General features: G+C 38.8%; 1 protein-coding gene across 1 annotated transcript; it reads left to right on the top strand.

The window, feature by feature from the left end:
* Positions 1-2,666: 2,666 nt before the first annotated feature.
* On the top strand, positions 2,667-12,714 carry foxh1 (forkhead box H1). The gene is made up of 4 exons (XM_061964634.1): positions 2,667-2,705; positions 5,719-6,183; positions 9,327-9,431; positions 11,758-12,714. Exons 1-4 carry the CDS (start codon positions 2,667-2,669, stop codon positions 12,712-12,714), a joined length of 1,566 nt encoding a protein of 521 aa, XP_061820618.1.
* Positions 12,715-12,922: the final 208 nt, after the last annotated feature.

Here is a 12,922-nt window from a genome sequence, read left to right as displayed (position 1 = left end):
TCAACAGAAAAAACTAAATCGCCAACTCGAATTAGGGATCATTAACAATCCTGTGTTATCTATATTGACTACAATATTTAAGGTTGTAAAATCAGAGTAAAGAAAGGTTTGACTTAACACAAAATATTGTTTAGTAAGTCAAAATTTACTTCATGGGTGATATCATATAATACATGTTATTTGCTTATGTGTTGTATTCCCAATATGTATATTTTGAGGTAAGGTTACAATAATTAATGTTTGAATAACGCAGTGTTTTTCAATCTTTTTTGAGCCAAGTCACATTTTTTTCATTGAAAAAATCCGGAGGCGCACCACCAGTAGAAAACATAAAAGAATGAAGCTCAGCAGCATTGACAATAAAAAGTCGTTCTTGCAATTGTTGGATATGAATATAAACCATAACAAACTATGCATCACTATAGCTCTTGTCTCAAAGTAGGTGTACTGTCACAACCTGTCACATCACGCCGTGACTTATTTGGAGTTTTTTGGTGTTTTCTTGTGTGTTGATGACTCATGACTGCTGCGCCAGGTCCACTACTAACCACATTGTGAAGTATGCGGACGACACAACAGTAGTGGGCCTCATTCGTGACAACAATGACATGGACTACAGGGAGGAGGTGAAACATCTGGTTGACTGGTGCAGAACCAACAACCTGGTTCTGAAAGTCAACAAGACCAAGGAGATCATCGTTGACTTCAGGAAGCACCAGTCCAGCCACGCTCCACTCTACATCAACGGCACAGCGGTGGAGATGGTAAGCAGCACCAAGTTCCTGGGGGTGCAGATAACTGACGATATAACCTGGTTCCTACACACCGGAGCTCTTGTAAAAAGAGCTCAGCAGCGCATGCACTTTTTGCGTCGGATGAAAAGAGCACAGCTCCCTCCCCCCGTTCTCACCACATTCTACAGAGGCACTATAGAGAGCCTGCTGACCAACAGCATCTCTGTCTGGACTGGAGCCTGCAATGCCTCAGACTGGAAGTCTCTCCAGAGAGTGGTGGGGACGGCGGAAAAGATCATCAGGACTCCTCTTCCTCCTATCCAGGAGATCGCAAAAAGCCGCTGCCTGACCAGGGCTCAGAAAATCTGCAAAGACTCCTCCCACCCCCACCAAGGACTGTTTTCACTGCTGGACTCCAGAAAGAGGTTCCGCAGCCTCCGAAGCAGAACCTCCAGGTTCTGTAAAAGCTTCTTCCCTCAGGCCGTAAGACTCTTGAACGCATCATAATTAAATTATCCCCTCAACTCCCCCCAAAATGGATTAACTCGCTGGAATAAAAAATACAATATAACATACATCCATAAACGTGGACGCATGTGAAAAAGTGCAATATATTTATCTGTACAGTAATCTATTTATTTATTTATATATATTTATTTATTTTATATATATATTTATATATTATTTATATATATTTATTTATTTATATATGCACCTTATTGCTTTTTTATCCTGCACTACCATGAGCTTATGTAACGAAATTTCATTCTTATCTGTGCTGTAAAGTTCAAATGTGAAGGACAATAAAAAGGAAGTCTAAGTCTAAGTCTAAGTGTAGTGTTTTAGTTCTTGTCTTGCACTCCTATTTTTGGTGGCTTTTCCTTTAGCAGTTTCATGTCTTTCTTTAAGCGCTATTCGTCGCACCTGCTTTGTTTTAGCAATCAAGACTATTTAAGTTGTTGCTATCCTTCTTTGTTGATTGTCATGTCATGTACGGATGTACTTTGTGGACGCCGTCTCAGCTCCACACGCTGTAAGTTTTTGCTGTCGTCCAGCATTCTGTTTTTATTTACTTTGCAGCCAGTTCAGTTATAGTTTCGTTTTGCATAGCCTTCCCGAAGCTTCAATGCCTTTTCTTAGTGGCTTTCCCCTTTTGTTTACTTTTGGTTTAAGCATTAGATACCTTTTTACCTGCACGCTACCTCCCGCTGTCACCTGCATATTGTGATCACGACAACAAACCATGTTCCCGACATCTACAAAGCATTTAGCTACCTGCTGCCACCTGCTGATATGGAAGAGTATAACATGGTTACTCTGCTGCACTGCACCGATACTCAACGACGGCACAATATTTGCGGATTATAATTACTGGTTTGCAAAAAATATCTTTAACCCAATTAGGTGAAATTACATAATCTCGCGGCACACTACAGTGGTTGAAAAACACTGGAATAACGTATAGGCCAAACACGGGTCCATATTACCTACTCTACTGACCAACATTAGAGTTTACTTCTTTTATTGCTACAGACAGCATAAATAGTATTTTTTACCAAGTTAATCACAAGGACTGTGTGTATATTTGGTTGTGGAACAACACATGTTGTTCAAGATGTATCCTTAGAAAAACCTGCATTATCACAGGTATTTTGACATACAAATGTCATTTGGAGAGAGTGATAGAGCTTTGTTTGTGGTGCCATTTGGATTTCTCTGGTGAGCAAGCACTGCAAATTTCAGTATTGATGACAACTTAATAAATGCTGTTGCTGTAAACGTGTATGTTTGTATTTATTTCTGATGTGTTACTAATGTAGTAATATAGAGCATCATATAAATATGTACCAAAATAACACTGACGATAAATACAAATAACTACAAATTGGTGTTATTTTAAAACTAAATATGGAGTAAAAATAGCTATATAAAATGTTATATTACTCTGACCAGTGTGAAAAAGCAACAGTGGTAAGTAATTATACACATTTCATTGTTAATTGTGACACTAAATTGAGTAGAATTAACTCTGAAAAGTTGACACTGGTCATTGAGTAAATTTTACTCAAATTTTGAGTGGGACCAAATGTTATCTGAAACTGAGTTAATATCGACTCTTTAAGAGTTAATCCAACATACTGTTTTTTACTGTGTAGATTTGCTATTGGAGGATTGTAAAAATTGAAATATATGAATTAAAAAACATAAAATTTACATAAAATTATGTTTAGGAACTTACAAGAAAATTGAGGTTATACTGTAAGTAGAAATATTGGTCTAAAATAAAATGTGTATAATTATTACATGTTAGACTAAAATAAAAAATATGGTTAGATATGTTGGACGAAAAAAAAAAAAAATTCATAGTTAGACATGTTTGAGTAAAATACAATTATTTGTAGTTAGACATGTTGGACTAAAACAATTATTTATAGTTAGACATGTTGGACTAAAATGAAAATGATTTATAATTAGACATGTTGGACTAAAAATATTTATAAATACATTTTAGACTAAAATAAGAACTATTAAAAATCAAACATGTTGGACTAAAATAAAAAAATATATATAATTAAACATGCTGGAATAAAATCAAATTGAGGTTAGACATGGACTTAAATAAAATATATTTATAGTTTAATCTGTTACTAAAAAAATACATTTAAAAAATCATATGTTGTTAAACATCTTTGACTAAAACAAAAACATATTTACAATTTGATTGAAATTAAACTGAGGGTATACTATCATTAGACATGTTGGGCTGAAAATATAATTTCATAATTGAACATGTCACACAAAACTAAAAAATATTTATAATTAGACATGTCGGAATACAATATTTTCTTTTATTATTGGTCTAAAATAAAACATAATTTATAATTTGACATGTTGAGCCAAAATAAAATGTACACGTCAGACTAAAATAAACAAGTGATCTTATATTGTAATTAGACATGGACTAAAACAAAAAGTGAGATTGTAATTACACATGCTGGACTAAAATAAAAGCCTAATTAATATAGTTTAGTCCATTAGGCAGAAGTGTTAGAAAAATATTTGAAAAACAAAATTATATAAATGCATTTATTTCTGTCATTAAAGTGATCATGGACTATCTTCTGACGAATTCACCTTTTATATTTTCGTTCTTAATTGCAATTCATTACAGTGTGGACTTCAAAAGAAAGAAACTGAAACTAGACACCTAATATATGACGTTTTGTTGATTCCTGCCTTTAAAATATTTCCAAGTGAATATTTTGAAACTGTTTCAAAGCCACTTGTTTAAGGTGTGAATCTCCAGCACTCCTTGACACTTCACAGCTCGTCAGCACCACAAAACCCACAAATGGTGTTGAATGGTCCCCCCCAATTTACCAATACTCACATGCAAAGTAGTTTTTTTTTTGTTTTGGAGAAGGATACTGCTGGTCCTCAGTTTGCCAACGGGGTTTCTCCTAATCCAACTTGTTTTCACTGTCTTGCTGGGAAGCAAGAGTTTGCACATTAGCACTATACGTTAAGTGGGAACAAAAGTATTCCCGAAACTCCACTTCTTGGGGGCACAATGACATATTGCAAAATTGCGCAGTCAAAAAACTATTTGAGCATATTTGACATAAAAGCTAAACCAAATTGCACACAATGACGCAACAATGTATTTAACATGTTTGTATATTGCTTGTAAAATTGTGGATTGCCTGCCAGCTTCAGTTGAAATGACCTTTTGCACCCCACCCCCATTACTCCAGTATCACTTCATACAAGATTGTGATTTAAATTGGGGGTAATTAGATGACATTTTTTTCAAACATTGTATTTCAATGGTTTTCCTGTGGAGTTTTTTGTGCGTAAAATGACCAGATTGCGCATGCATCACTGCGTAAAAAGTGCAATGTCAATAAGATCATAAAGGTTATTCCCAGGTTTACTGTCCTATATGCCAGTGTTTTTCAACCACTGTGCCGAGATACTATCTGGTGTGCCGTATGGAGATTATCTAGTTTCACCTATTTGGGTTAAAAATATTTTTTGCAAACAAGTAATTATAGTCGGCAAATGATGTGTTGTTGTTGAGTGTCGGTGCTGTCTAGAGTTCGGCAGAGAAACCGTTTAATACTCTTCCATATCAGTAGGTGGCAGCCGGTAGCTAATTGCTTTGTAGATGTCGGAAACAGCGGGAGGCAGGGTGCAGGTAAAAAGGTGTCTAATGCTTAAACCAAAAATAAACAAAAGGTGAGTGCCCCTAAGAAAAGTAATTGAAGCTCAGTGAAGACTATGCAGAACGAAACTAAAACTGAACTGGCTACAAAGTAAACAAAAACAGAATGCTGGACGACAGCAAAGACATACTGTGGAGCAACATGAAAATCAATAATCTCCCCACAAAAAAGGATAAAAACAACTAAAATCTTCTTGATTGCTAAAACAAAGTAGATGCGGAAATATTGCTCAAAGGAAAACATGACACTGCTACAGGAAAATACCAAAAAAAGAGAAAAAGCCATTAAAATAGGAGCGCAAGACAAGAAGTAAAACACTACACACAGGAAAACAGCAATAAACTCAAAATAAGTCAGGGGGTGATGTGACAGTACACCTACTTTGAGACAAAAGCTATATTGATGCATGCTTGGTTATGGTTTAAAGTCATATCCAACAATTGCGACAACGACTTTTTACTGTCAACTGAGTTTCGTTTTTTAATGATGTCTGCTGGTGGTGTGCCTACGGATTTTTTCAACGCAAAAAATGTGCCTTGGCTTAAAAAAGGTTGAAAAACACTGCTATATGCAATGCCTTGCCTTTCCCCCCCGCGGCGATCAGTCATTCCCCCCTCAGATAACGCGTCATTCTCTTCTCGATTACGCAGCGGGATTTACATGAAACTGTTAATTGTTTGCTCTTCAAATAGAGCCAGCCGGAGCCAACAGTCTGCCACAAGTTAAGGACCGACTCCTTGGGCGCCCTCCCCCTCTAGAGCTACCCGTCCCTGTCCGTGCGTCCTCCTGTCCCCGACGTGCGGGGCCCCATCAGCATGACAAAGCACCGGCCGGGGCACAGCCTCATGGCACCACCCGCCCTGGGAAACCACCTCAACTTGAGCGGTTGTCCCCCCAGCCACGTAGCACGGATCCCTCCGAGCCGGCGTTGGAGCCAGATGGTCCCCCAGCAGCCGCCACCGAGCTTCCAGAGGGCCGCTGTTGTGCACCCGCAGGAGCGCCTCGTTGGAGCGTTCATGGATACACCGCAGAATGCGCACCAAGCCAACCCTGATCAAGACGCTCGGCCCCGGGGTGCGTGGAGTGATGACCGGGAGACGACCGGTGCTCGAGGTGGAAAGAAAAAAAACTACCAGCGGTACCCCAAACCACCATATTCATACCTGGCAATGATCGCCATGGTGATTCAAAGGTCTCCGGAGAAGAAGCTGACTTTATCGGAGGTAAAATTCAACAAGTTGGGTGTGTTTTACGCACATTTGTTTACATTGAAAGTACGCAGTTCTTACACTTACTTACATTATAGGGCAGGGGTGTCTCATTTTTATTGAGGGCCACATCACAACTATGTCTGCCCTCAAAGGGCCACAAATAACAGTGAATATATATAAATATAAACGTAAATCATTTTTTACAGATTGATGGATAACTTGCTTTGAAATCGTGAGTCAAGATGACAAGCAGATATTTAAGTGTTTATTTTGATAACCAAACAAAATGCTCGGAACATCAGATAATATTAAAGTGTAAACCATCAATCAATCAATGTTTATTTATATAGCCCTAAATCCCAAGTGTCTCAAAGGGCTGCACAAGCCACAACGACATACTCGGTACAGAGCCCACATAAGGGCTAGGAAAACTCACCCCAGTGGGACGTCGATGTGAATGACTATGAAACCATCCATCTATCCATGTTCTACCGCTTGTCCCTTTCGGGGTCGCGGGGGTGTGTGTGCTGGCGCCTATCTCAGCATATGCAACATTTGTCTGTCAAAATTTAAAGAAAAATCACAATCACAATCAGAAATACTTTATTAATCCCAGAGGGGAAATTAAAATTTTCAGCACAATCCCATTCAAGATCAGACAAACATTACAGGGAGATGGAACAGGATCACTGACGGGTCTGCCAACTTACGGCGCCCCTTACAAAAAAGGTGACTACACTTTAGTATGGGGAACATATAAGTACCAAAGACTTAATTTAGAGTTATTTGGACACTAGGGGGACATATAAGGGTTAGGGTTAGGGTTACTAATAAGCAATAATTCTGAGGTTATTGAGGGAAGACTCTTAGTTAATGGCTTACTGGTTGTATAATAAGGCCATGCAGAATAAGGCATTAATAAGTACTTAATAATGACTCATTAAGAGCCAATATGTTACTAATTTGCATGTTAATAAGCAACTAATTAATGGTGAATATGTTCCCCATACTAAAGTGTTACCGAAAAAGTTTTTTTTTTCATTTCCAGCCTAATGTGGCCCACCAATGACTTGGTGGGCCACATTAGAATTATGTGGCCTGCCACATTTCAATTATGGGACGGGTCACGATAAAATATGGCGGGCCACAATAACTGATGTGGCGGGCCACATTAGAACTATGTGGCATGCTACTTCCAATCATGGGGCGATCCACAATTAATGATGTGGCAGGCCACAATACAATTAAATGACGGATCATATGAAATGATGTGGTGGGCCATATCTGGTCCCTGGGCCTTAAGTTTGACACCTGTGTTATAGGACATTTCTAGAATGCACTTCTACTACAGCTGGCACTTACAATATTGTCAATAATTGCAGTTTAAGGATTATAAAGTGAGGTCATGATTAGAAATGTTGGACTAAAAGAACATCGACTTGCAAAAAAGCTGTATTTGTAGTCAGTATTTTTGTATGTAGGATGCTTTTATTTGCTAAAAATTGCACAGATTGTTGATATTTACAATTTGTGGTGAGGCTATAATAAGAACCATATTTCTATCTGCTAAAACTACAAAATATATTGGAAATATTTGCTATTTATGGTATACGGTGAGGTTATATTACAAATGTCAGACTAAAATAATGTTTATATTTGCTCTAAATACTACTATCAGTATTTAAACTATAGAAATGCACTTATACCTGCTTAAAAATATGTATTGGCAATATTTGCTATGGCAGGCCACAATAAAATGAAATCACAGATCATATGAAATGATGTGGTGGGCTATATCTGGCCCCTGGGCCCTAAGTGTGACACCTGTTTTATAGGACATTTCTACCTGCTAATTGTAACTAGAATGCACTTCTACTATAGCTGGCACTTACAATATTGTCAATACTTGCAATTTAAGGATTATAAAGTGAGGTCATGATTAGAAATGTTGGACTAAAACAACATCGACTTGCCAAAAAGCTGTATTTGTAGTCAGTATTTACTATCCGGGGTATGATATAGGACGCTTATATTTGCTAGAAATTGTACGTATTGTCAATATTTACAATTTGTGGTCAGGCTATAATAAGAACCATAATTCTATCTTCTAAAAACTACAAAATATATTGGGAATATTTGCTATTTATTGTATAAGGTGAGGTTATATTACAATTGTTTTTATATATTTGCTCTAAATACTACTGTCAGTATTTAAAATTTGAGGTCAGCCTATAACTACAAATTCACTTTCAGTACATATGCTTAAAAATGTGTAATGGCAATATTTGTTATTTCAGGGACATAAAGTGAGGTTAGAATTCAAACTGTTGGATTAAAATATATTGAGGGTATATGATAGGACGTAATAGTATTTGTTGTCAATATTTACAATTTGCGTTCAGTTTATAAATGGAAATATACTTCTATATGCTTTTTTTTTTTAAATATTAGGCAATATTTGCTAATTAAAGGACAAAAATTGAGGTTATAACTAAATGTTGGACTAAAATAACTACTGCTTTATATATAAAATATACATCTTTTATATATATCAATTTATATAATTTATATATATATATATATATACAAATATAATTACATATATATATATATATATATAATCATAAAAATATGTTATATAGAATATATTATATTATGTATAAAATAAATTATGTATAGAATAATACTGCTCAAAATAGTGTAAATGGAGTATCAATATTTACAAATCGATGTAAGAAATGTACTGCTACTTGTCAAAAATAGCAAATTTTTTGACAAATACGTGATATAAAGTGAGGTGACTGATCAAAAAGCTGTAATTAAAGTCAGTATTTACTATAAAGGAGATGGTATGTTGTATTAAGTACTTTCCCAAAAGTTGACTTTATCGAGGGTGTAATATATAGTAAGTACTTGAGGTGTAACTGTTTCTAGAAGTGACAAGAAACAGCAAAGCTTGTTGACACTTGAGTGACTGCCAGTCATGCCATTCTTGTCTTAGCGGTGATAAGCTGATATGCATCAGGAGCATGACAAGATACATTACAGTATACAGTACACAGGCCCAAACATGTTTCTTACATTGGAAACGGGCTTCCAATTATGCATTTGCCACATTTATGTCATCTCTCACTGACACGTATCTTTGTTTTCAGATTCTGAAGGAGATCAGCACCCTCTTTCCGTTCTTTAAGGGGAACTATAAAGGCTGGAGGGATTCAGTGCGACACAACCTTTCTTCCTACGACTGTTTTGTGAAGGTTTGTGTGTTTACATGATTACTGGCAGTGATGGAGTGGAGTAAAGTAACACTTTAAGTTACTCCTAAGATGAAGAGATGGAAGAAAAACACTACTTTTGCAAAGATAATCATATATATTATTGAGGTTGTTTGTAGAAGTGCACTGCATGTACTAATAATCCGCTTACGTTACTTACATGAGAGAGGGGAAAAATAATATAAAGACCCTTTAGCAGTGATTGGCCAATCGATACTGAAGCACCCTAAGGAGTGATACTGTGTACCTTGATGTGTGTATCACTTTAAGAAACTAAGAAAAAGGAAACATTCCAAAGTGTGGGATCAGTTTGATCTTACAACATCTAACAGGGTAAATATTTGTATTTTCTTGTTTCATTGACCAGAGTTGTGCATTTCTTACTCCTTTCTATTCGTAAAAAAACCCATTAGATGACTATTATGAAACACCAACACGGCATCAAGGCAGTGTCAATACAGCTAGTGAGTGTGTCATACATTCACTTAGGCGTTATTTACCCATCACTACCCCACAATATGATGCAGTGTTATGTACCACTGCACATACAAATGTACAACTTTTTTTGGAGCGTGTAAGAAGGGGCTGACCTGATTACGTGTTTAGTGGGAGTACAGTAAAGCCTGGAAATTATTCATACACTAGTCCAATTTAGACTTTAGAATTTCTGACAATATAAACTTTTTTTTGTTTTACATAATGTTTTAAAGCATTGCTTTTTTTTTTTTTATTATAGTAAGAGTACCAACAAACTGTTTTAAATAAATGTAATTGAAATAATACATGTAGTTTAAATATGTGTTTAAAAAAAATACATTAGAAACTATATACATAATATATGTATGAAATAATACTACAAATGGAAATTCATTCACCAAAGATTAACTGGAATTGAGTTCAAACTAGGGGCAGCACAGTGGAACAGGGGTTAGTATGTGTGCCTTACAAAACAAAGGTCCTGGGCTCAAGATCTTTCTGTGTGGAGTTTGCATGTTCTCCCCGTGACTGCGTGGGTTCCCTCCGGGTTCTCCGGCTTCCTCCCACCTCCAGAGACATGCACCTGGGGATAGGTTGATTGGCAACACTAAATTGGCCCTAGTGTGTGAATGTGAGTGTGAATGTTGTCTGTCTCTCTGTGTTGGCCCTGCGATGAGGTGGCGACTTGTCCAGGGTGTACTCCGCCTTCTGTCCGTGTGCCCCAGCACCCCCCACAACCCCGTAAGGCAGTGGTCCCCAACCTTTTTGTAGCTGCGGACCGGTCAGCCCCCCGTAAAGAAATACAATCATGTGTGCTTACAAACTGTATCCCTGCAGACTGTATTGATATATATTGATATATAATGTAGGAACCAGAAATATTAATAACAGAAAGAAACAACCCTTTTGTGCGAATGAGTGTAAATGGGGGAGGAAGGTTTTTTGGGTTGGTGCACTAATTGTAAGTGTATCTTGTGTTTTTTATGTTGATTTAATATATATATATATATATATATATATATATATATTTTTTTTTTCTTGTGCATAGACATTTCTTGTGTATCGTAGTTGGGGACCACTGCCGTAAGGGACAAGCGGTAGAAAATGGATGGAGTTCAAACTATATTTCCTATGGTGAAATGTTAATGTTTGCAGGTAGTACTTTGTGTAAGAAGTTTGAGTACTGCTAAATGTATAGTTTATTAATAGTATGTAGTGAGTGTATGGCAGACTCACTACCCGTATCGACACTGCACTGATACTGCAATGGTCATCCACCATATGTGGGTTAAAAAATAACTACATACTACAACATACGTCAACATAAAAAGACCATTTTAATAGAAATTGTCTCTTTGGCGTTTCCGTTTTATGTCGACAGAAGCGATCAACGATAAACACTTGAGTGATCTATCAGGACCAACTTAAGCGGCTTCCACTGCACTATTGACAGTTTTAAGTTAGTGTAAAAGTTAAATGTAAAAGTGACACATTTCCCCATTGGCTGCAGGAATAGTAGTAGCTAGTAATGACACCTCAGTGGGAGTATGGTACACTCACTACCTGTATCAACACTGCACTGATACTGTGTGTGTGTTGGTCATTTATTCATTTTGAATTTAGTTAGAAACATTTAGTTCTAAATGACCACTTTTGTGTCACTTCCAGCTAACATGTATTTATGAATATTATCAAGGCAATGGTGAGAAAAAACAACTTAAACCAGTTTAAAGCTTCATTTGTTTTTAAAAGTGGGGGAAAAAAGGTGAATCCGGCCTAACTGGGCTATCAGGTCCACATATTCATGACCCGTCCACCTTTCCACCCGCAGGTGTTAAAGGACCCCAGCAAGCCCCAAGGCAAAGGTAACTTCTGGGCCGTGGACCTGAGCCGCGTCCCCCTGGAGCTCCTCAAGAGACAGAACACGGCGGTGTCACGCCAGGATGAGACTATCTTTGCTCAGGATCTGGCCCCTTACATCATTCAGGGATACAAGCCGGAATGTGAGCCGCCACCCCCGGCGCCACCCAACCCCATGACTGCTTTCCCTCCTTCCAGGAACCTCTCCCCACCCCATGAGGACTTATTCCGACCCAAGCTGGACTCGTCCTTCGCCATCGACTCTTTGCTCCACAGCTTTCGCCCCGGCAGTGGCTCGGGGGAGGTGGACGTGGGTTTGAGAGACTGCTGGGTGGAGGCGGAGCGCCCCAGGCTGACGTCCCCTCCCCGGCCCCGCTACGCCTCCTCGGCCCGCAGTGCTTCTGCCAGCTCGGCTAGCCCCGCCTCCACGTCGTCCTCTTCCTCTGAAGAAGAATCCCTACATGGAAAGCGCCTCCCTCCCGATGGTGAGGCCGGGTCAGACGGTTACACGGACTACAAACCACCACACAAATCAGCACGGCGGGATGCGGTCGCCCCCCCTTGGGAGCTACCCACCTCCTACGCCAAATACGCCCCTCCCAACGCCGTCGCCCCGCCCAGCATGCGCTTCAACGGGGGGCCTCTGATGCCCCTACACGCCGGACTCCCCCTTTACGGCTACGGCAGCTCGCATGTGTCGCCGGGTCACTTTCTGGGCCACGCTTACTGGCCAATCCTCCCCAGTGGGCGGGTGTCCGTCCAAGCCCCTCCCCTCATTATGGACTTGGACAATATGCTGCAGTCTGTGCCGCCAAATAAGAGCGTGTTTGACGTGCTCATGCCAGCCAATCAGAACTCGCATCACCAGCCGCCCAGTCAGTACACCCTGCAGAACGGGGCGCCCCTGAACCGGTACCCTCAGTACTGACTCCTTTAAGGTCACTTTAATTCATGTGTGTAAAACTAGCGTAAAATCTATACAACCATACAAATCTACCTCCACCCTGTGACCTCTTTGAATTTGTAAGAGCAGGTTTGTACTCCTCCTTGTGGTTGATAATGTAAATGATGCGTAATGTAAACCCAGTGCAATACAGTCTCATTTTTTACTACTACTACCTCATGTTTCAAACTGT

This window comes from Nerophis lumbriciformis, linkage group LG07 (genome assembly GCF_033978685.3).
Source record: "Nerophis lumbriciformis linkage group LG07, RoL_Nlum_v2.1, whole genome shotgun sequence".
NCBI classification, from domain to species: Eukaryota; Metazoa; Chordata; class Actinopteri; order Syngnathiformes; family Syngnathidae; genus Nerophis; species Nerophis lumbriciformis.
This window is presented reverse-complemented; position numbering and strand designations above follow the sequence as displayed.